The sequence below is a fragment of the Maniola jurtina genome, chromosome 23 (genome assembly GCF_905333055.1).
Source record: "Maniola jurtina chromosome 23, ilManJurt1.1, whole genome shotgun sequence".
NCBI lineage: Eukaryota > Metazoa > Arthropoda > Insecta > Lepidoptera > Nymphalidae > Maniola > Maniola jurtina.
The window spans coordinates 1749622-1770107 of record NC_060051.1 but is presented as its reverse complement, the minus strand read 5'-3'; the positions used below and the strand labels follow the sequence as shown (position 1 = coordinate 1770107).

At 40.0% G+C, this 20486-nt stretch overlaps 3 protein-coding genes across 5 annotated transcripts in view; 2 read left to right on the top strand and 1 right to left on the bottom strand.

Moving 5' to 3' along the window:
- Positions 1-3623, top strand: part of LOC123877428 (protein MON2 homolog) — a 35638-nt gene extending 32015 nt beyond the window's left edge. For both annotated transcript variants that reach the window (XM_045924214.1, XM_045924213.1), the window contains one exon: positions 1576-3623. The gene's annotated coding sequence lies outside the window, so the exon portion shown is untranslated. The remainder of the gene's footprint in view (positions 1-1575) is intronic.
- Positions 3624-9857: 6234 nt separating this feature from the next.
- LOC123877437 (tubulin alpha chain) lies at positions 9858-14046 on the bottom strand. 2 transcript variants are annotated; one of them, XM_045924237.1, is made up of 3 exons: positions 13929-14046; positions 11382-11604; positions 9858-11049 (listed from the first exon to the last, which is right to left on the bottom strand). In XM_045924237.1, the coding sequence occupies exons 1-3, from the start codon at positions 13932-13934 to the stop codon at positions 9923-9925; spliced, it is 1356 nt and encodes a 451-aa protein (XP_045780193.1). In that variant the 5' UTR covers positions 13935-14046; the 3' UTR covers positions 9858-9922. The 2 variants fall into 2 exon arrangements, with proteins under 2 accessions (XP_045780193.1, XP_045780194.1); XM_045924238.1 differs by lacking the exon at positions 13929-14046 and adding an exon at positions 12816-12967.
- Positions 14047-16378: 2332 nt separating this feature from the next.
- The window catches only part of LOC123877435 (formin-like protein 6), a 44236-nt gene continuing 40128 nt past the window's right edge, over positions 16379-20486 (top strand). Inside the window, exon 1 of the mRNA XM_045924231.1 lies at positions 16379-16611. The gene's annotated coding sequence lies outside the window, so the exon portion shown is untranslated. The remainder of the gene's footprint in view (positions 16612-20486) is intronic.

The window sequence follows — 20486 nt, the reverse complement described above, 5'->3', positions numbered from 1 at the left end:
CTCTACACCGTGCGCATATAGAGCACGCGCCTGTAGCGACCACATGTGAGTGAAGTTGTACCCCTCGCTGGTGCGGCTGGCTGGCGGCGCGAGGTGCGGGGCGGCGGGTGCGGGGCCCGCGCTACGGGATGCGCTGCTGCAGTTCGGCGCGCTGCTGAGCCCGCCGCTCTAGCGCCGTCTGCTCTACACCGTGCGCATATAGAGCACGCGCCTGTAGCGACCACATGTGAGTGAAGTTGTACCCCTCGCTGGTGCGGCTGGCTGGCGGCGCGAGGTGCGGGGCGGCGGGTGCGGGGCCCGCGCTACGGGATGCGCTGCTGCAGTTCGGCGCGCTGCTGAGCCCGCCGCTTTAGCGCCGTCTGCTCTACACCGTGCGCATATAGAGCACGCGCCTGTAGCGACCACATGTGAGTGAAGTTGTACCCCTCGCTGGTGCGGCTGGCTGGCGGCGCGAGGTGCGGGGCGGCGGGTGTGGGGCCCGCGCTACGGGATGCGCTGCTGCAGTTCGGCGCGCTGCTGAGCCCGCCGCTCTAGCGCCGTCTGCTCTACACCGTGCGCATATAGAGCACGCGCCTGTAGCGACCACATGTGAGTGAAGTTGTACCCCTCGCTGGTGCGGCTGCCGGGCGGCGCGAGGTGCGGGGCGGCGGGTGCGGGGCCCGCGCTACGGGATGCGCTGCTGCAGTTCGGCGCGCTGCTGAGCCCGCCGCTCTAGCGCCGTCTGCTCTACACCGTGCGCATATAGAGCACGCGCCTGTAGCGACCACATGTGAGTGAAGTTGTACCCCTCGCTGGTGCGGCTGCCGGGCGGCGCGAGGTGCGGGGCGGCGGGTGCGGGGCCCGCGCTACGGGATGCGCTGCTGCAGTTCGGCGCGCTGCTGAGCCCGCCGCTCTAGCGCCGTCTGCTCTACACCGTGCGCATATAGAGCACGCGCCTGTAGCAACCACATGTGAGTGAAGTTGTACCCCTCGCTGGTGCGGCTGGCTGGCGGCGCGAGGTGCGGGGCGGCGGGTGCGGGGCCCGCGCTACGGGATGCGCTGCTGCAGTTCGGCGCGCTGCTGAGCCCGCCGCTCTAGCGCCGTCTGCTCTACACCGTGCGCATATAGAGCACGCGCCTGTAGCGACCACATGTGAGTGAAGTTGTACCCCTCGCTGGTGCGGCTGGCTGGCGGCGCGAGGTGCGGGGCGGCGGGTGCGGGGCCCGCGCTACGGGATGCGCTGCTGCAGTTCGGCGCGCTGCTGAGCCCGCCGCTCTAGCGCCGTCTGCTCTACACCGTGCGCATATAGAGCACGCGCCTGTAGCGACCACATGTGAGTGAAGTTGTACCCCTCGCTGGTGCGGCTGGCGGGCGGCGCGAGGTGCGGAGCGGCGGGTGCGGGGCAGTTCAGTGCGCTGCTGAGCCCGCCTCTCTAGCACCATATATTACTTTTAGAATACTCTAAAATTTAGTTGCGACCAGAATAAGTACCTACCAATAACTCCTTTCCGACTCATTTTACGATGAAAATAGTTACGTAAGTTAGTGCATCATTTATGTAAACATGTATTATAATTTTTTTTTTCTCTTTTTCAGTCTCGTCACGATGTCGCAACAGTCATCTTAAACTTGTTATATAGAAAAAGTTATGGTATATAAAAAAGATGCAATAATTGAACCTTATGACGAAGATGTTAAGGCCTGTTTTTGTTAAACAATTTACTCAGTGCACAGTGAGCTGAAATTGCGTAGTAACATTTGTAAATAGATTATAACGATAATGTTATTGTTAATTAATTATTATTATTCTTAGCGTATATTTAAAAACTGTGTCATAACATTTTTTTGTAAAAAAAAAAACTAACATTAGGTACTACCGATTGTTACACGTTATAAAATAACCATTAGTTTAAGTTATACAAGCAAGTTTACCAATACTAAAAAAACTCAAAACCCTAAAAAAAAAACCCCCTCAAGCTGTGGCAATTTTAAATAGAGACCCATATTCTTTTTTTTACAAGTATATTTTATAGACTACTAGCGCTTGGCTGCAATCAGACCTGCTAGCAAGTGATGATGCAGCCTAAGATGGAGCGCGCTTATCTAAAAGATGCCTATTCACTCTTGGCTTAAAGGTACCCATTTTAAAAGTGGAGGGGGAAACTGATGCCGGGGGGGCGTTCCATATCCTGGCGGTTCGGATTAGAAACGAGGAAGCTAATCGCTTCGAATCGTACGTATTTCTTTCTCATTGCTGAAAGTCATGACCCCTTTCCAAGTATCACATAATAGTAGGAGTTTTTTTGATCTAATAATATAATGGTAGATCCTTTCGCACGTTTCTCTATAGCCATACTGATACGAATATAGTAGGTACCAAAGGTACTTCCATAATTTTACGCTAATAAGTATTTTAGAGCCAAATAATGTTTTAATTGTAATTAATTAATTAATAATGATTTTTTATTGAATATTCAGCATGTGAAGTAAAATACAGCATTTTATGTCTTTGGCCAGCAATTAAAAATAAAGTACTCAGGCCAAATATGTATAAACTTAGAATGACGTATTTTACACGGTTGAGATCTATAGAGCGTACTTTTTGTTCAGACCTAAGACAGTTTAAACAAGACAGATTTGTCTCCACATAACGGAGACAGATTTATGTCTCTACATAAAAACGATATATTTGTCTCCACATAAAAAAGGTAAAATATCTCCACATAAAAAACAAATTTATGTTTCCACATAAGGAAGACAGATTTATGTCTCTACATATTGTCTTGTTTTAACTTTTAAGGCAAAGATCTACTACTTAGCGATAAAGCGAGACATATTTATGTGAGAGACATAAATCTGTCTCGTTTTAACTAAAATTTAAGTCTCAGCAAAGTCAAAGGATGCTCTCTATATCTAGCCTTAGTAAATTCGTGTTAAGAACACGAGTCGCTTACGCGTTTCTAAAAGATTGTAAAAGTGATGTTAGGTATAATAGTATTTTTGTACAGTTAAGTAAGACACAAGACAATGTGGTTATTCTGTTGTACACGATCTCTGAACTAGAAACCAAAATGACAGGTCAGGTATTGTTATACTTTCATATTTGTTGCTAGTTTCTTGCTGGTTCTTCTCAGTAGGAAAGGCATTCCGAACCAGTGGTAGATGCATTTGACGTTTCAAAAGTACCTACTTGTAAAAGTTTAATTGAATAAAAATATTTTGATTTTATTTTTATTTTTTTTATTGCTCCCTGTGGAAAAGAACAGCACCTGATTTTAGTTCTGTCAATTTAGATTAGTTAAGAAATTGTGTACAATACAATTAGCCACATTTTATTAGTTTTAGTTAAAATGAGTGCTAATCTGATCGTATACAAAATTTAAAGGGCTATAGATACTTAGCGATTATGCATTGAAGTGCGCCAAGTTTAAAGCACAGCGAGGTACGACGCGTACTTAGACTTAGCCCAGACTTAAGTTTCAGTTGAAGCGAGACAGATTTATGCCAACGGTATCACGCTGTCTCGTTTTAACAGTGCCCTAAGTCTGAGCAAAGTCAAAGTGCGATCTGTAGATTTCAACATAAGAAAGACAAGTGTAAAACAATATTTTTATTTGTACTTAATAACATCTCACTGTAAAAGATGTTTCTGCAAATAAAAATCTTGAATCTTGAATCTTGTGCGCGATATCGAATTAGCACTAATTTTCTTTTTTTATTCTTGTATAATAATAATAATTAACGCCATGTTATTTGTATATTTTGAAAAAAAAAATGACAAAAATGAAAACCTATAGACTTAGGTTAGACTGCTTTAGTTCACGTTAAAAATGCGAAGTTTTTTTATGGAACAACGACTATTCAAGCTCAGTTCTTTTCAATTTTCGTTTTCCAGTTTCTTAAATTTTATGTGGCAATGATTCTGTTTTTCCTTTGCCGGCTTAGAAGATAAACAGTTCACAGAAAAATGCGTAAAACATTTACAATTTACTTTGAAAGGGAATAAAATATTACATAGCATATGTATTGATTGCCTTTTATCTTACACACACAGCCCGGATAGCATGGGCAGTCGATAAAAATTATATCCCCCGATTATATCCACTTATGTCATAGAAATCAGTGGATATAATCGGGGATATAATTTTTATCTACTGCCCATGCTAGCCGGGCAGATTTCAGTGGCTTCACATTGTGGATATAGAAGTCAAATGTGCTATATAATATTTTAGGAATTTGCTTTCATTCCTTATATCAATGTAAATTGAGCATAAACGTGTTTCTGCGTGAAGCAACTGGTTTACTTTTTAAGTCAGTAAGGAAAAATAATTTTACTTAAGAGGGGTCTCTCCGTCACTCGCTTCATACAAACGTAGTTCCAAGTTCATTTGAATATTAAGCAACCAAAGTCCATGAAATTTTGCAGACATATTCTAGAAACTAATATGTATGGTGTCTGTGGTTTTCCAGATTTCTGTTAAAATATTCGGTTTCAAAGTTACGCGGTCTTAAAACTTTACATACAAATCTTTGATCCCCTGTAATTTTTAAACTACATATTTTTAGAAAAATCTAAAACACCACAGACACAGATATAAGTTTCTAGAATATGTCTGCAAAATTTCATGGACTTTGGTTGCTTAATATTCAAATGAAATTGGAACTACGATTGTATGAAGCGAGTGACGGAGATAGCCCTGTAAATATCAATCAATTTAGTGTTAATAATACTTAACCAATACGAAAATGACAGCTTCCATCATTAATTCTTAAGATGAAGTACAGACTGTAAAAATTATGAAAATAAAATATGATATGTGAAAGCCTGTGATGTGTTTTATTTAGGACCTCTTATTTGTGACCATAGCTGCAGCCAGGAATTGATTTCGGAGGGGTGTTATCAGGGCCCTAACCGAATCAAAAAATTCATTTATTCATTCAATTCATGAGAAAAATCTTTTGTTTAACTTGATCGGGTAAGTACTAACTTGGTTTGTGGAACTCAAAGTCACTCATTTATTCAAAGTAACTAGGTACTAACCTATTGATGGTCAGATTTGTTAGATTTGTAAGATGATATTGAAAGCTAAGAGGGTTCCTAACGCGCCCATGTCTGAGAAGAGCCCACAACAAACAGCCCGTTATTCTTTTTTTTATAATTACACATGAAGAACTATAATAGGGAACCCTAAAAATCTGAGTAGTCCGGTGCGACGAAGTAGGTAGCTATAAAAGTTGGCATGGCTATGTATAGCAGTTGGCTACATACTACATGAGTAAACCACGTTCAAGTTATTTTGAGGCCGGCGCGGCGACACGCGCTACTTTCTTTATACTTTTTGCACAAAATGTAAACGTGCTTGACAGTGATCTGAGAACCAAGGAAATCCATACTTAATATTATAAATGCGAAAGTGTGTCTGTCTGTCTGTCTGTCTGCTACCTTTTCACGGCCCAACAGTTTAACCGATTCTGACGAAATTTGGTACAGGGTTAGCTTAAATATCCTGGGGACGGACATAGGCTACTTTTTATCGCGGAAAATCAAAGAGTTCCCAAAAAGGATTTGTATGAAATTTGGTACCGAGGTAGCTTGCGTCCCTGTAATTGATGCATCTTTTTATCCCGGAAAATCAAACAATTCCCACGGGATCTTTAAAAACCTAAATCCACGCGGACAAAGTCACGGGTATCCTCATAGTACTATATATTTAAAGTAGTGCGTAACATAGATGCAATTTCTATTCCCTCACACTCATAGTCCGATGAGATACTAGTGTAGGTAGTAGATAGGTACATATCTAGTACTTTATGTCGTTGATGGTATGGCAATACGACACGACCGGAGAGATCAGACGCATGGAGTAACGGCTTTACCTGCTCTGGAGTCTACGTGCATTATTCTTCCTTTATTAATCTATACAATGATGTTTCTAAAAAAAGAATGCTGTGTAAGACGTGGTAAGACCAAGTTTTTATTTGGTCACGTTTGGTCTTATGTAGCAAACTTTTGATAAACATCCATTTTTAGGGGTCTGTACCCGAAGTGTGCGGGACCCTATTACATAAGCCTGCGCTATCCGTCCGTGTGTCATAAGCGGGCTTTATCTCATGAATCATAATAGGTAGAGAATTGAAATTTTCACAGTCTGTTTCTATTGCCGCCAAAGAATAAAAATATCAAAATGACTGTCATGTAAAATTCCCATGTTTTTTAATTACTTATAACTATTTTTATACGATCACTTTGTTGTCTGTCTGTCAAGAAACCTATAGCATAGGTACTTCCCGTTGACCTAGTCATGTTTGGTAGGTAGGTAGGTCTTAGCGCAAGTACAGGAATAAACCTGAAAACCGCGAATTTGTGGTTAGGTACCTCATTATAAAAAAAATTAAAATGTGTTTCAATTTTCAAAATAAGATAACTATACCAAGTGGGGTACCATAATATGTCAGGCTTTACCTGTACATCCTAAAACAGATTTTTATTTATTTTTATACATAAATAGTTTTTGATTTATCATGCAAAATGTTGGAAAAAATACCCGAGTACGGAACCCTCAGTGTGCGAATCTGACTCGCACTTGGCCGGTTTTTTTAAGGTTCTGTACCTCAAAAGGAACCCTTGTAGGACCACTTTGTCGTTTGTCTGTCCAACCAATCTCAAATGAGCTCGGTGGCTGTCATTCAGTGTTAGACACTGAGTTGGTGACCCCGCTGTACTCAGTCGGCCCACTACTGAGTACAGTGGCGATGGTTTGATCATGATGATGATTTTATACATATAAAGCAGCGGGAGCGGACACAAGCTTGTTATTTCCGTTCTTGTTTAAAACACCGGTCAGTGATCCGTAGTTATTTATACCGTCTCTCCCGCATAATAATCTTAATCTTAGCTAGAAAGTTCAACAGCATATATTCGGTTTAACTAACTGAACTAACTAAAATATTTTTAGTCCAGTCAAGAAGACAAATCTACATAGGTACTTAGTTAAGTATAGTACCTAAGCGACAAGTTGAGATGGCAATCGGGATGAGGACGCCCGGGCTAGATTTCCGGCAGGGATCTGGAATTTATAAATTTCTGGTCTGGTCTGGTGGGAGGCTTCGGCCGTGGCTAGTTACCACGCTACCGACAAAGCCGTGTCGCCAAGCGATTTATCGTTCCGGTACGAGGCCGTGTAGAAAACCAAAGCGGTATGGGTTTAATAAAGTGCCATACCTCTTCCAAGTTAGCCCGCTTCCATCTTAGACTGCATCATCACTTACCACCAGGTGTCTTAAGGCTAACCTGTATCTTAATTTAAAAAAAGGTTAAGTCACGATGCTTTCTTTCACGGTCAAAGCAAGATAACTCCTGAAAGTTAGAGGTGCGTGCCCTAGGCCTACCCGTTATATATATAGGCACTCAACAAAAACATGTCACCATTCATAAGAATCATACAGCTCGCTTGTTTACCATTTATGACATGGTTATCCTACCTACCTGCCAAATTTCATGATTCTAGGTCAACGGGAAGTACCCTATAGGTTTCTTGACAGACACGACGGACAGGCAGACAGACAAACAACAAAGTGATCCTATAAGGGTTCCGTTTTTCCTTTTGAGTTACGGAAACCTAAAAAGGTTCATTCACGATGCTTTCCTTCACCGTTAAAGCAAGATAACTCCTAAAAGTTAGAGGTGCGTGCCCGTCCCTACCTGTTATAGGCATTCAACAATAACATTATGTCACCATTCATAAGAATCATACAGCTCGCTTGTTTACCATTTATGGCATGGTTATCCTACCTACCTGCCAAATTTCATGATTCTAGGTCAACGGGAAGTACCCTATAGGTTTCTTGACAGACACGACGGACAGGCAGACAGACAAACAACAAAGTGATCCTATAAGGGTTCCGTTTTTCCTTTTGAGTTACGGAAACCTAAAAAGGTTTATTCACGATGCTTTCCTTCACCGTTAAAGCAAGATAACTCCTAAAATTTAGAGGTGCGTGCCCAGGCCTACCTGTTATAGGCATTCAACAAGAAAATTATGTCACCATTCATAAGAATCATACAGCTCGCTTGTTTACCATTAATGGCATGGATATGATGTCACGTCGCCTACAACACAAGGCGATCTTGATTCTTGCGCCTGCGCTCATTTTAAACTTGTTGCTTACCTACTTGGCGTAGGACGTCAAGGATGCAAATGATTGTGTAGGTTGTTTTTTTGATGATGAATTTGGTCATGTCATGTCACTTTCATTTGGCGTACCTACTTACCTATTACTAGGTAGACCGTACTTAGAATTAAATAATGCTCGTAACTTCGTCCGCGTGGATTTAAGCTTTTAAAAATTCCTGGGAACTCTTTAATTTTGCGGGTCTTACCCAAAAAGAGGGGTATTATAAGTCTGACGTGTGTATCTGTGTATTTGTCGGTGGCATCGTAGCGCCTAAACTAATGAACCGATTTCAATTTCGTTTTTTTTTTTGTTTGAAAGGTGGCTAGATCGAGAGTGTTCTTAGCTATAATCCATAAGAATCGGTTCAGCCGTTTGAAAGTTATCAGCTTTTCTAGTTACTGTAACCTTCACTTGTCGGGGTGTTATAAATTTATAATTTACACTTGTTAATTGTTAGATACTAAGGTAGACTAGGTAAGTATATGTGTTTAAGGCATAACCTATCTGCATTCCCAGCTAAATCGGTTCAGTCTTTGTATTTCCTCATCCCTACTACCTAGTACTCAGTGGTTAAGTCATTGTGGCGTGAAGGTGTAACATCCAAACTTACACATTTATAATATTCATCATCATCATTGTGATCAACCCATCGCTAGGCTCACTACTGAACACGGGTCTTCTCTCAGAATAAGAAGGGTTTAGGATCTTAACTTTAGGCCATCTTCCGTCACGCTGGCCGAGTGGAGTTGGCAAAAGAGGTGCGTGCTCGGGATCGAACCCTCAACCACCCAAATAAGAAGCGGTCGTTTTAACCACTAGGCTATCACTAACTCACTACAAATAAATCCTTAATAATATTATAAATACGAAAGTGTGTCTGTCTGTATGTCTGCTACACTTTCACCGCTGAACTGATTTTAATGAAATTTGGTACAGAATAAGCTTTCATCCTGGGGACGGACATAGGCTACTTTTTATCCCGGAAAATTAAAGAGTTCCTAAGGGATTATTAAGGGTCTATCCGTTTAACCGATTTATATGTTTGGTACAGAGGTAGCTTGCGCCCCAGAAATTGACTTCGGTAACTTTTTATCCCGGAAAAGCAGAGTTCCCACGGGATTTTTAAAAAACCCAATTCCACGCGGACGGAGTCGCGGGCATCAGCTAGTGATAACTAAATCACGGGTGCCTACCTACGTACATAGTTAGCTTTACAGTATTTTAAATGCGTGTCTGTCTACCTGCTAGCTTTTCACGGCCGGCCCTTTGGTTTTACCTTACAGATAGCTTGCATCCCTATGCGGATACTTTTCATCCCGGACGATTGACAGCCTGTTCCCTTGGAATTTTGTAAATCCTAAATTCACGCGAACATCAATCATCCAGTACCTACCAATTTTTTTTGTTATAAACTTTGTCTTGTGGGCTGCGATTCTCTACATCTACATATTATGTAAAAGTAGTAAATAAAGAATAGCCCAACCTATAATTATAATGAATTCCCTTGTCAATAACTAACTTATCGACAAATAGGCATAGTGAATATTAATTTCAGCCAAAATCGTGTGGCACAGAGCTCTTTTCCTACGATACTTTATAGGTACCTACTACCACAGACATACTTATATTGTGCTACTACTGCAGTTTGCGCGAACCAAATGTTTAGGATAGGTAGGATCGATAAAGAAAGCAAAAACAGAAAGTAATTTAGAATGTTTTCTTTTATTTCAAAAAAAACACCGGAATGTTTTCGGTGTGCGCTGAATGCTTAGTACTCCTCGGCGCCTTCGCCTTCGCCCTCCGCGGAGTCCATGCCGACCTCTTCGTAGTCCTTCTCCAGCGCCGCCAAGTCCTCACGAGCCTCAGAGAACTCTCCCTCCTCCATACCCTCTCCGACGTACCAGTGCACGAAGGCACGCTTGGCGTACATCAGGTCAAACTTGTGGTCCAGACGAGCCCACGCTTCGGCGATGGCAGTGGTGTTGGACAACATGCATACAGCACGCTGCACTTTAGCCAAGTCTCCGCCGGGCACAACGGTGGGTGGCTGGTAGTTGATGCCCACTTTGAAACCGGTAGGACACCAGTCCACGAACTGAATCGTACGCTTGGTCTTGATCGTCGCGATAGCAGCGTTCACGTCCTTAGGCACGACGTCACCACGGTACAACATGCAGCAAGCCATGTATTTGCCGTGACGGGGGTCGCATTTCACCATCTGGTTTGCTGGTTCGAAGCAAGCGTTCGTGATTTCCGATACTGATAGCTGTTCATGGTAAGCCTTCTCAGCGGAGATTACTGGCGCGTAGGTTACCAAGGGGAAATGGATGCGTGGGTATGGCACCAAGTTGGTCTGGAACTCTGTCAGGTCTACGTTGAGAGCGCCGTCGAAACGTAGGGAAGCGGTGATGGAAGAGACGATCTGACCGATGAGACGGTTGAGGTTGGTGTATGTTGGTCGTTCGATGTCCAAGTTGCGACGGCAGATATCGTAGATAGCCTCATTGTCGACCATGAACGCGCAGTCGGAGTGCTCCAGGGTTGTGTGGGTGGTCAGGATGGAGTTGTATGGTTCAACGACAGCGGTGGAGACCTGGGGAGCTGGGTAGATCGCGAACTCCAGTTTGGACTTCTTTCCGTAGTCAACCGAGAGGCGTTCCATGAGGAGAGAGGTGAAACCGGAGCCGGTACCTCCACCGAAGGAGTGGAAGATCAGGAAGCCCTGTAGTCCGGTACATTGGTCGGCGAGTTTGCGGATGCGGTCGAGTACTAGGTCGACGATTTCCTTGCCGATGGTGTAGTGGCCGCGCGCGTAGTTGTTGGCCGCGTCCTCCTTACCAGTGATAAGTTGTTCTGGATGAAACAACTGCCTGTATGTGCCGGTGCGGACCTCGTCTGTGGACAATGGAAAATAACATCATTGTAGACAAAAAGTTTAAAGTTAACTAGTATTTAACTCAGCTGTACTATGAAGAGATGCCTTGAATTAAGATGTACTTAATTTGCATGTAGGTAAGTAGTATGTACTATATAAAAGTTTATTTGGAAACATAACCCTCCTTTTGGGCTTTGCTGCAGTCAGGTAAAAACTTCTGTTATTTCTTTAGCTGTTGAGGCAGACTTGTTGACCTGAGAGAACCTGTTAAATGAGTAGTCTCTTCTATCGATGGTCTTTTCTCACCATAAGGCTAGAATAGATGGTTACCAGTGGTACCTAGCTTACATACCTACGACAGTGGGTTCCAAGTCGACGAACACAGCGCGGGGCACGTGTTTGCCAGCGCCAGTTTCACTGAAGAAGGTGTTGAATGAGTCGTCTCCGCCCCCGATGGTCTTGTCTGTGGGCATCTGGCCGTCGGGCTGGATGCCATGCTCCAGGCAGTACAACTCCCAGCAAGCATTTCCGATCTGGACTCCGGCTTGGCCAACGTGTACTGAGATGCACTCACGCTGTTGACAAAAGAAGAATAGTGTTAATTCTAATTTTCAAAAACAGTATTGTTAAAGTGGCTTACTTGATTATACACAATCTTTAAACTAAAGACGGTTCTAAATGTATTGCAATCCTTTTCTACCACAGTAGAATTAGACTAGTCAAGTTATCTTATTTTAGTTTAGAGACTGAGTACCTAACAGACTAATTCTGTTATAGATACACCATCTCCACAATAGATACCTAACATCAACTATAAAATTGCTTTTGTATGCACTAAATAAATAACTATGACTGTGTGACAAAAGATCTCAGAAGGACTTGTGTATTATTCAATCCTTAGTTTCCTAGAGGTAGAATTAAAAAAAAATTGAAACCACTATGGCTGCAGAAGACCCATTATACTAACTTTCAGCTTTTAACATACCTATGAAGACCTAATCTAATGTCAATGACCTTCAAGAGTGCATTGACATCATGCAGCTATGACCGCAAACGTAGTCTGTCTTTTATATTTCTGCACAAGGACCAGACCAAAGTAGGTAAATCAAAACCATTGGTAATCAATATAGCGTGATCAATGATCGTATTACAAGTTACAGTACAATAAGTACTTATCCAAAGAGAAAGGAAAGAAGCAGTGAGAAAAAAAGGTCAGGTGAAAGCACGATATTAACCTGCCGCTTTCGCTTTTCCCAACCCTATTATTTCTAAAAATAGAGCTAAGTTAGCACTTATAAACTTGGTGACATCACTGTATAGAAAACCTTGAATGAGGTCATGGACCACGTCATCATTTTGCAGATTGAAAAAACAAGTCTCACCCACCTATTTTTAACCCAAATATTGAAGGATTGACGTAAATTAATGGAAAATGCTAACCATTATTCAGGATCATTCAGTACTTTTATCGATTAGAGAATGAAGGGCGTTGGCATACCGGCGCGGCACCCTTGAATTAGGTCTTAAACTCGTAAACGATTATCGAACAAAATCATTAAGAATTTTACTGCATCAAGATATTAATTTGCTATGCTTAGTACTTAGTTTTTTAAATAAAGAAGGAAATAATTCGAAAAAAGAACGCCAGCCGGCCTCGTGGACGAAGCGACAAAATGGTGGCGTGACGAACCCGGCACTTTGCACATCAATAATTATATCAAAGTTGTACATTAAACACGATTATTTCAAGAAAAACGATTAAATTACGATAGGGGAAAGAACTTACCATTTTGATTGAGTTTAGTTGAACTTAACGTAGAAATAGTTTAATAAATAAATTCAGTCTATGTACGGCGCGACCGGTTAAGAGGCTTGCCGAACTGGTAATAACGTCAAAATTTCCGTTACGCACGTATTTATAGGGCCGGCATCGCGGGGGACCGACGCTTCCCGTACCATTCTCTGATTGGCTGAACCAAATGCCGCAGAGGCGTATCGACCAATCACGCCCAAGTAGAATTATCACCATTGCGGGAATATGGTGAATCATACTTCTAAGGGATGTCTATTAAACATTTATCGATATAAAAATACAGTAGCTGTTATAACATTGGAACAATATTATTCTAATCTACAATTATTAAATTGATTTTGAATAAGCAATATTCTAATTAACGTTAATCTCATTTTTCTATGAGAAGTAATTACTATTGGTACTGTCCAAAAAGAACACTGATCGTTTTTCCATAGTTATAATTCGACACTAAGGTACAAATCGATTGATGATTGATATAATAGAATAGCGGGTTTATCTGTGAATTTATACAAAATCAGCATATACTATTTGACAATAATTCAGCAAAAGCAGATTCATTATTGACTATTTCAATAAAATATACAGTGAGGTAGTATTCAATGACCTAAATATATCACCATGCAGTAGATGGGTAATTTCGAATAAAAGGTTTGTAAGATGCAACTCGTTTTTGCTTATACCTTGACATCTTCGTAGAATGAAACGCGGTTTTTTTTTAAATAACCCTTCTATTGGTACTAAATTAGTTCATTGGTAATTTTCTTATGATTTTATTTTAATACTAGAAGATGCCCGCGGCTTCGCCCGCGTGGATTTTGGTTTTTTTAAATCCCGTAGGAACTCTTTGATTTTCCGGGATAAAAAGTAGCCTATGTGCTAATCCAGGATACTATCTATTTCCATTCCAAATTTCGGCCAAATCCGTGCAGTAGTTTTATAGTAGTAGTTATTGCGTGAAAGAGTAACAAACATACACACACACACACACATACACATACAAACTTTCGCCTTTATAATATTAGATGTGATGTGATTGAATTTAAATTAAAAAGAATTAGACATTTATCTATTGTTTCTACTTACTGGCATCTTAATTTGTTTGAGTAGATATGCACACTACACCTTTACACTAACTTTACTAAAACTTATTAAATCTATTTGTTTCTATTTACATTTAAGTAATACACAACTATGTAGGACTAGTGACACACTTTTTGTGCAATGGGCTGGATATCAAGTCTTAGCTAACTGTTTTTCCTGTAATATATCCTGTTGTGATGTTTCCGCTTGGGAGATATGGCCGTATTTTGCATCGACTAAATATAGACGCGTAGTTAGATAAGAATATAGTGAAGCAGCGTTTAATTATTTATTTTTATAAATGTTTTTAAAGAGATGCCGTCTTTTTTAAAGTTGCTGTTGTTGATAAATCTTTGACTCACCTGATGGCAAGTGAGAACGAAGGATAAGATGAAGCTTGTTAGAAATTAGGAATTTAAAAACCAAATATCTAAAAATACATCACGTGACTGATCATAAAAAAAAGTGCAAAAAAGCATTGGATGTATATAAAAGGAGGCTTATGTAATGCAATGAAGGGGTTCATATATTTATGTATATGAGTTTCTTTATCCCACTTTGTATAACTGGTACACCTTTTTATAGTTATAACTTAGAACTTTATAGTTATTTAGAGTAAGTAACGAACTCTAAATAATACAGAAAATGTGACTTAATTTTGATAAATATAAATTGATATTAGTATGGAATAAATAGATGAACGGTTCCTTTCAGGCGATGAACTGAAATCCAAAAGGTCAAAATCACATAAGTTGGAACTTGGAATAAGGTTGAGGAGAAATCTCTAAAACAAAAACACTAGTAATTTTTTATCTAAGATATTAGATAAGATAATAATTAATTACAGTACCTGTAATTAATTATTTATTTGTAGGATTATACCTAGTATTATGCATAGGTACGTAGTATATATTTATCATTGATGAAAGTTTAAGAAACTGGGTTCTCAGTGATGTTAGAAACCATAGTCATAAGATCAAGGGTGATGAAATGGTTCTCAATTTGATGCATTCTACCGAATATCAATTATTGAAATTATAAATATAGATGAAGACTATATTCACTTGGTTAGTCGACGCAGCTCGACTAGTTTTGAACCCATCCAGGGTCCTTTTTCAGAGGAATTCAGCTCACGACGTTGCGCGGTTGAGACTGACAATCTATATTTATAAAGGAAATCACTCACGATAGTTTACAGAAAATTATTGATATTCTTACAATCATTTTTAGGATATAATGTACGAGGTGTATGAAAATCGTTATAGAAAGTTCCCCATGGTTCATTGAAATTGACATAACATTAAACTTGAATCGAATTCTATAATAAAAAAAAATCTATTGAACATCGATATTGTTGAATAGCATCACTACTTAGTTGACAGCAATTGAGTATTTTTGTAGTGTGGGTGCATCACTTCCGCACACTAATGCAATCCTTTTTGAACCGTCTGGGATTTTTTGTATTGATTTTAATGAAAAGATAGGTCTTTCAGCTAGAAGTAACTTCAGTGAGAACACAATTCAACCAAATATTTTATGCTTCTTTGATAAATACTTGTAGGGAATCTTACAATCATTATTATTTTAAAGAAACGCCTAAACGCAACACACACATACCTACATTTTTTGCATGTGTGCATATATAGGTACATCATACAATATGTATGTATACTGGAACCACACTGAAACAGTTTAAAATGGCATGACATCGCATCGACGATTTCCCAAATTCCCATGATGGCGCGATTTACTAACTAGGTAACTATAGTGCAAATTGGAACCCCAAATAGAAATGAAAATACTTATTAGGATTTATTCAACAGCAGCATCAATATTATGAACGGGATAATAATATAATATGTCGCTATTTAAATAGGTAGGAATACCCAGGTAGTAGGTACCTAGGTATTTGTTCTGAGGGTATACCCATGGAGTACCAACCCACAGACTTTTTAAACCGTTTATATAATCAAACATATAACATTTAAATATGAAAATGCAGTTTAAAACTAGGAATCACATAGTTCAATGAGGAATCAGTAGATTTTACAAGTTTTGTTTTTTCAAGCTCTGCTCTTACTGCATTAGGTTTTTATAACAGCGCCATCTATTGTATTACTCTAACTCTACTATGAAAAGTATAAAAAGTAGAACCGCCTTGCACGACCTCAAACTTAAATCGCAACCCTAAATATTAATTTTTATTAGCGCCATCTATGTGTACGTTTTGTAAGCTTTTGACATTTACGTAACTTGGCGGCATATTTAAATTGTTTTTCAACAAAAACGAATAATAATAAAATTGGTTACAAAAATGCTAAAATGATGCTAAATTTTTGTTTTTGTTACTTTTTCAATTATAATTCTATAGTACTGTTTTGAAACTTTTTCATTAAAACCGAATGGAAAAAAGAAACAGGTTTTCCACGTTTCATTCAAACCACAACCAGTGCGCGCTAAAAGAAAATCTTCATTCGGCGCGCGAGGCAATTTGAACTGCACGCGCACTTTACGATCCGACGAAATCGAAAATCGATTTTCTTTTCGTATTTTTTTTTTAATCCTCTGTGTGTTCTAATAATGCCATAAGAAGACTTTCAGTGAGTTTATTATAAATTGTGTTCAGTGCTGTGATTCGATTTACTTAGTTTTTTTTTTAGTTGGCAGACGAATTTTTTTTTTTATTGTAAGTATCTACTTTGTTTATTTTTACATTACGATTTTAATAGTTTATGTAAGTATTATTTGCAACGCTGGATTATTGTGAATTTATGACGTAAGTGAGTAAATGTGTTCGAAACGAGATTTTCTTGCGAGATAAAGTAGTTCGAGGCCTTTTAAGGCTGTTTGCCTCCGTTATTTCTCAGATATGGGCTGGGTCTAGTCTCTAGGATGATAAGTAGGATCTAGACTAGAAGTGGACTAGGTATCGCTCGGGGCCAAGTTGAAAGTACGTTTTACAACGGCATTATGACATTATTAAAGTTATTTGTATTAGGCGTTCTAGTTCGCACCCCACCGCGGTGGGTTTCCTAATTCCACAGACTAAAACAAAATTTTGAATGATGTCTATGGATGTCTAGTATTTTTAACCCCCGACCCAAAAAGAGGGGTGTTATAAGTTTGACGTGTGTATCTGTGTATCTGTCTATGGCATCGTAGCTCCTAATGAACCGATTTTAATTTAGTTTTTTTTGTTTGAAAGGTGGCTTGATCGAGAGTGTTCTTAGCTATAATCCAAAAACATCGGTTCAGCTGTTTGAAAGTTATCAACTCCTTTCTAGTTACTGTAACCTTCACTTGTCGAGGGTGTTACATATAAATTTTTAATTTACACTTGTATACTCTGCAGATAGTGAAAACTGCATCGAAATAAAAGCAATTTAGAAGTTATAAGCGAATTACTATGCAGACAAACAAAACATTTCTTTTTTATATTAAAATTAAAATGAATTTCTTGATAATAGGTAAACGGTAACTCTAGGTTTAACTTATCTAAAAGGTATAAAATTATAAACTTGTTTTACCTATTCTACTATTCTAAGTATAGAAATTACCTATTTACATAATAATACTAACACATAACAGTCGTACAGTCTACTCTTATTGACTCTACCTATACCTACTTACATCATACATCGGTACAGCAAAGACGTGCCGCCAAGCGATTTAGCGTACCGGTACGATGCCGTATAGATATCGAAGGGCTATATGGGTTTAATAAAAACTGCCATATCCCGTCCAGGTCAGTCCGCTTCCATCTTAGAATGTATGAGATTGCAGTCAAGGGCTAACTTGTATCTGTGAATAAAAAAAAAACATTTATCTACATTTATCGGTACAAACAAATCTATCATCATCAACCCATCGCCGCGCCGGCCCACTACTGAGAATGGGTCTCCCCGGGAATGAGTAGAGTTAGGTCCACCACGCTGGCCAAGTGTGGATAAAAAGATTTAACCTTTGAAAACATTATGGAGAACTCAGGCATGCAAGTTTTCTCACTACGTTTCTCTTTATCTTTAAAGCAAGTGATATTTCAACTGCTTAAAACGCACACATAATTTCGAAAAGTTAGAGGTGCGTGCCCGGAATCGAACCCCGGACCCCCGAATAAGAGGCCGACGTCTTTAAACCATTAACCTGGCTGACCTGGACGAGGTATGGCAGTTTCCATTTAACCCACACTTCTTAGGTTTCTACACGGCATCGTACCGGAATGCTAAATTGCTTGGCTTTGTTTTACATTCTAAAACAAAGTTTTATTTAATTTTTAGTATAATAGTTTTTGATTTATCGTGCAAAATGTCGGAAAAAATACCTGAGTACGGAACCCTAGGTGCGCGAGTCTGACTCGCACTTGGTCAGTTTTTATTAAACCCATACACATTATCCTGAAAACGGGTCTCCAGTCTCCACATGGCATTGTATCGGAACGCTTGATCGCTTGGTGGTACAGCTTTGCCGGCAGGGTGGTAACTAGCCACGGCCGAAGCCTCCGCCCAGACCAGACCAGAAATATTTAGAAATTATAAAATTATAAACTCTGCCAGGAATCGAACCCGGGACCTCCTACTATAAGGCCATAGCGCTTACCATTGCGCCAGGGAGCATAGGTAACTATTTGTCTTAGGCTGAGATCTGTGGCTCAGATCTAGAGCGAGAGCGAGACATCGCTATAACGCTGGCATAAATCTGTCTCGTTTTAACTGAAACTTAAGTCTAAGCAAAGTCAAAGTGCGGTCTATAGATTTCAACCTTAGTTTACATGCAACAGATGGTATTCGGGCCGAACCTGACGCATAACCTTGCGGTTAGTGTTTCATTCAAACAAAAGTCAAAATAACTGTGAGCAAATGTATTCAGCAAGGCGTTTATCGGAATTCAATATTTTGTTGAGTATGACATAATGAATTGATTCATCTGAAGTGATCATCTTATGACGACATCCCTGGCGTAGTGGTGAGCGTTGTGGTCTTATAAGTTGGAGGCCCGAGTTCGATTCCTGGCAGAGGCAATTTGGGAACTTATATTTTCTAAATTGTTATGATCTGGTGAGAGGCTTCGGCCGTGGCTGGATACCACCCTACCGGCAACGCCGTGCCGCCAAGCAATTTAGCGTTCCAATACGATGCCGTGTGGAGACTGCACCGTTTTCAGGATAATGTGTATGGGTTTAATAAAAACTGACATGCATCTTTCAAGTTAGCTAACTTGGATCTTAGACTACATCATCACTTACCACCAGGTACCGAGTGATACTCGCGCCATAGAGACGAATCTAAGACGTATGATTTATCAAAATCGGTTGAGCCGTTGAGTAGTTACGAACGGGCATAGGGACAGACATACTTACATTACAGGTCAAACAGCCTTTTCAGATTCGCCGCAGTCTTACATTTTGTGTTTCGTAAGGCAGGCGCCAATATTCATATTATAGTTAATCCATATCTTGGAGAATGGTGCACGGAGTATGGACAAGAGCCAAGTTTTAATATAGCGGCCCCGAGAGCTGATGTCATCGCACTGTTTACGCCGATTCCGAAACATTGTTCCAAGTATTGTATGGGCGAGAGTATTTTTACATTCGACCACAAAAAAAATCGTCACTCTTTGTCACACCATGGTCACACCAAACAATTTGTCAACAGTTAACATTTAGTAATTAATTTTATTAAAGTCTTAACGGCGTGGATGAAGGGTTGACGTTAACTCCATTGATGTCGAAGATATCTACAACTCTCAGACATGCAGTTTCTTTACGATGTTTTCCTTCATTTTTAATTGCTTAAAAATTAAAATATAATAGATAAATCCGAAAATTCAGAGGGTGTGCTGGGGGGTTTAAATCCAGGATGCCCTATAAGTGGCCACTTTACATAATATATTATGGGCCAAAGCTTTCTTATTTAGAGACGAGTCCTGTGCTCAGAAGTGGATTGGCAATGAATTATGATGATGAATATTTTTTTTATACTTATAAAAAAAAAATAGCTAGCAAACGAGCAGACGGGTCACCTGATGTTAAGTGATTATCGCCGCCCATGAAAATTTGCAGCACCACAGGTACCGCCGATGCTTTGCCGGCCTGAAATAATACTACCAATAGGTTGACCTGTATTGGTACCTTTTAGTGCCGAAATAAGTTTTAGTTTAGTGAGTAGAATGTTAGTTGTTTCGAATACGTGAGTCCAAAGACGTTATCCTTAACATTTTACACGTAAGCCGTTATTTAAGGTCATTTTAGTGTCTGTCTGTGCAATGCAATATTTAGGCGCCGTCTCCACGGGCGAGAGTGCCGCTGCGATAGTTTCGCCGGGGACTATCATGATCATCACACTAATATTATAAAGGCGAAAGTTTGTATGTGTGTGTGTGTGTGTATTTTGTTACTCCTTCACGCACAAACTACTGGACGGATTGGGCTGAAATTTAGAATGGAGATAGATTATACTCTGGATTAGCACATAGGCTACTTTTTATCCCGGAAAATCAAAAAGTTCCCACGGGATTTTAACTATATCCAAGCGAACGAAGTCGCCGGCATCAGCTAGTCCATGA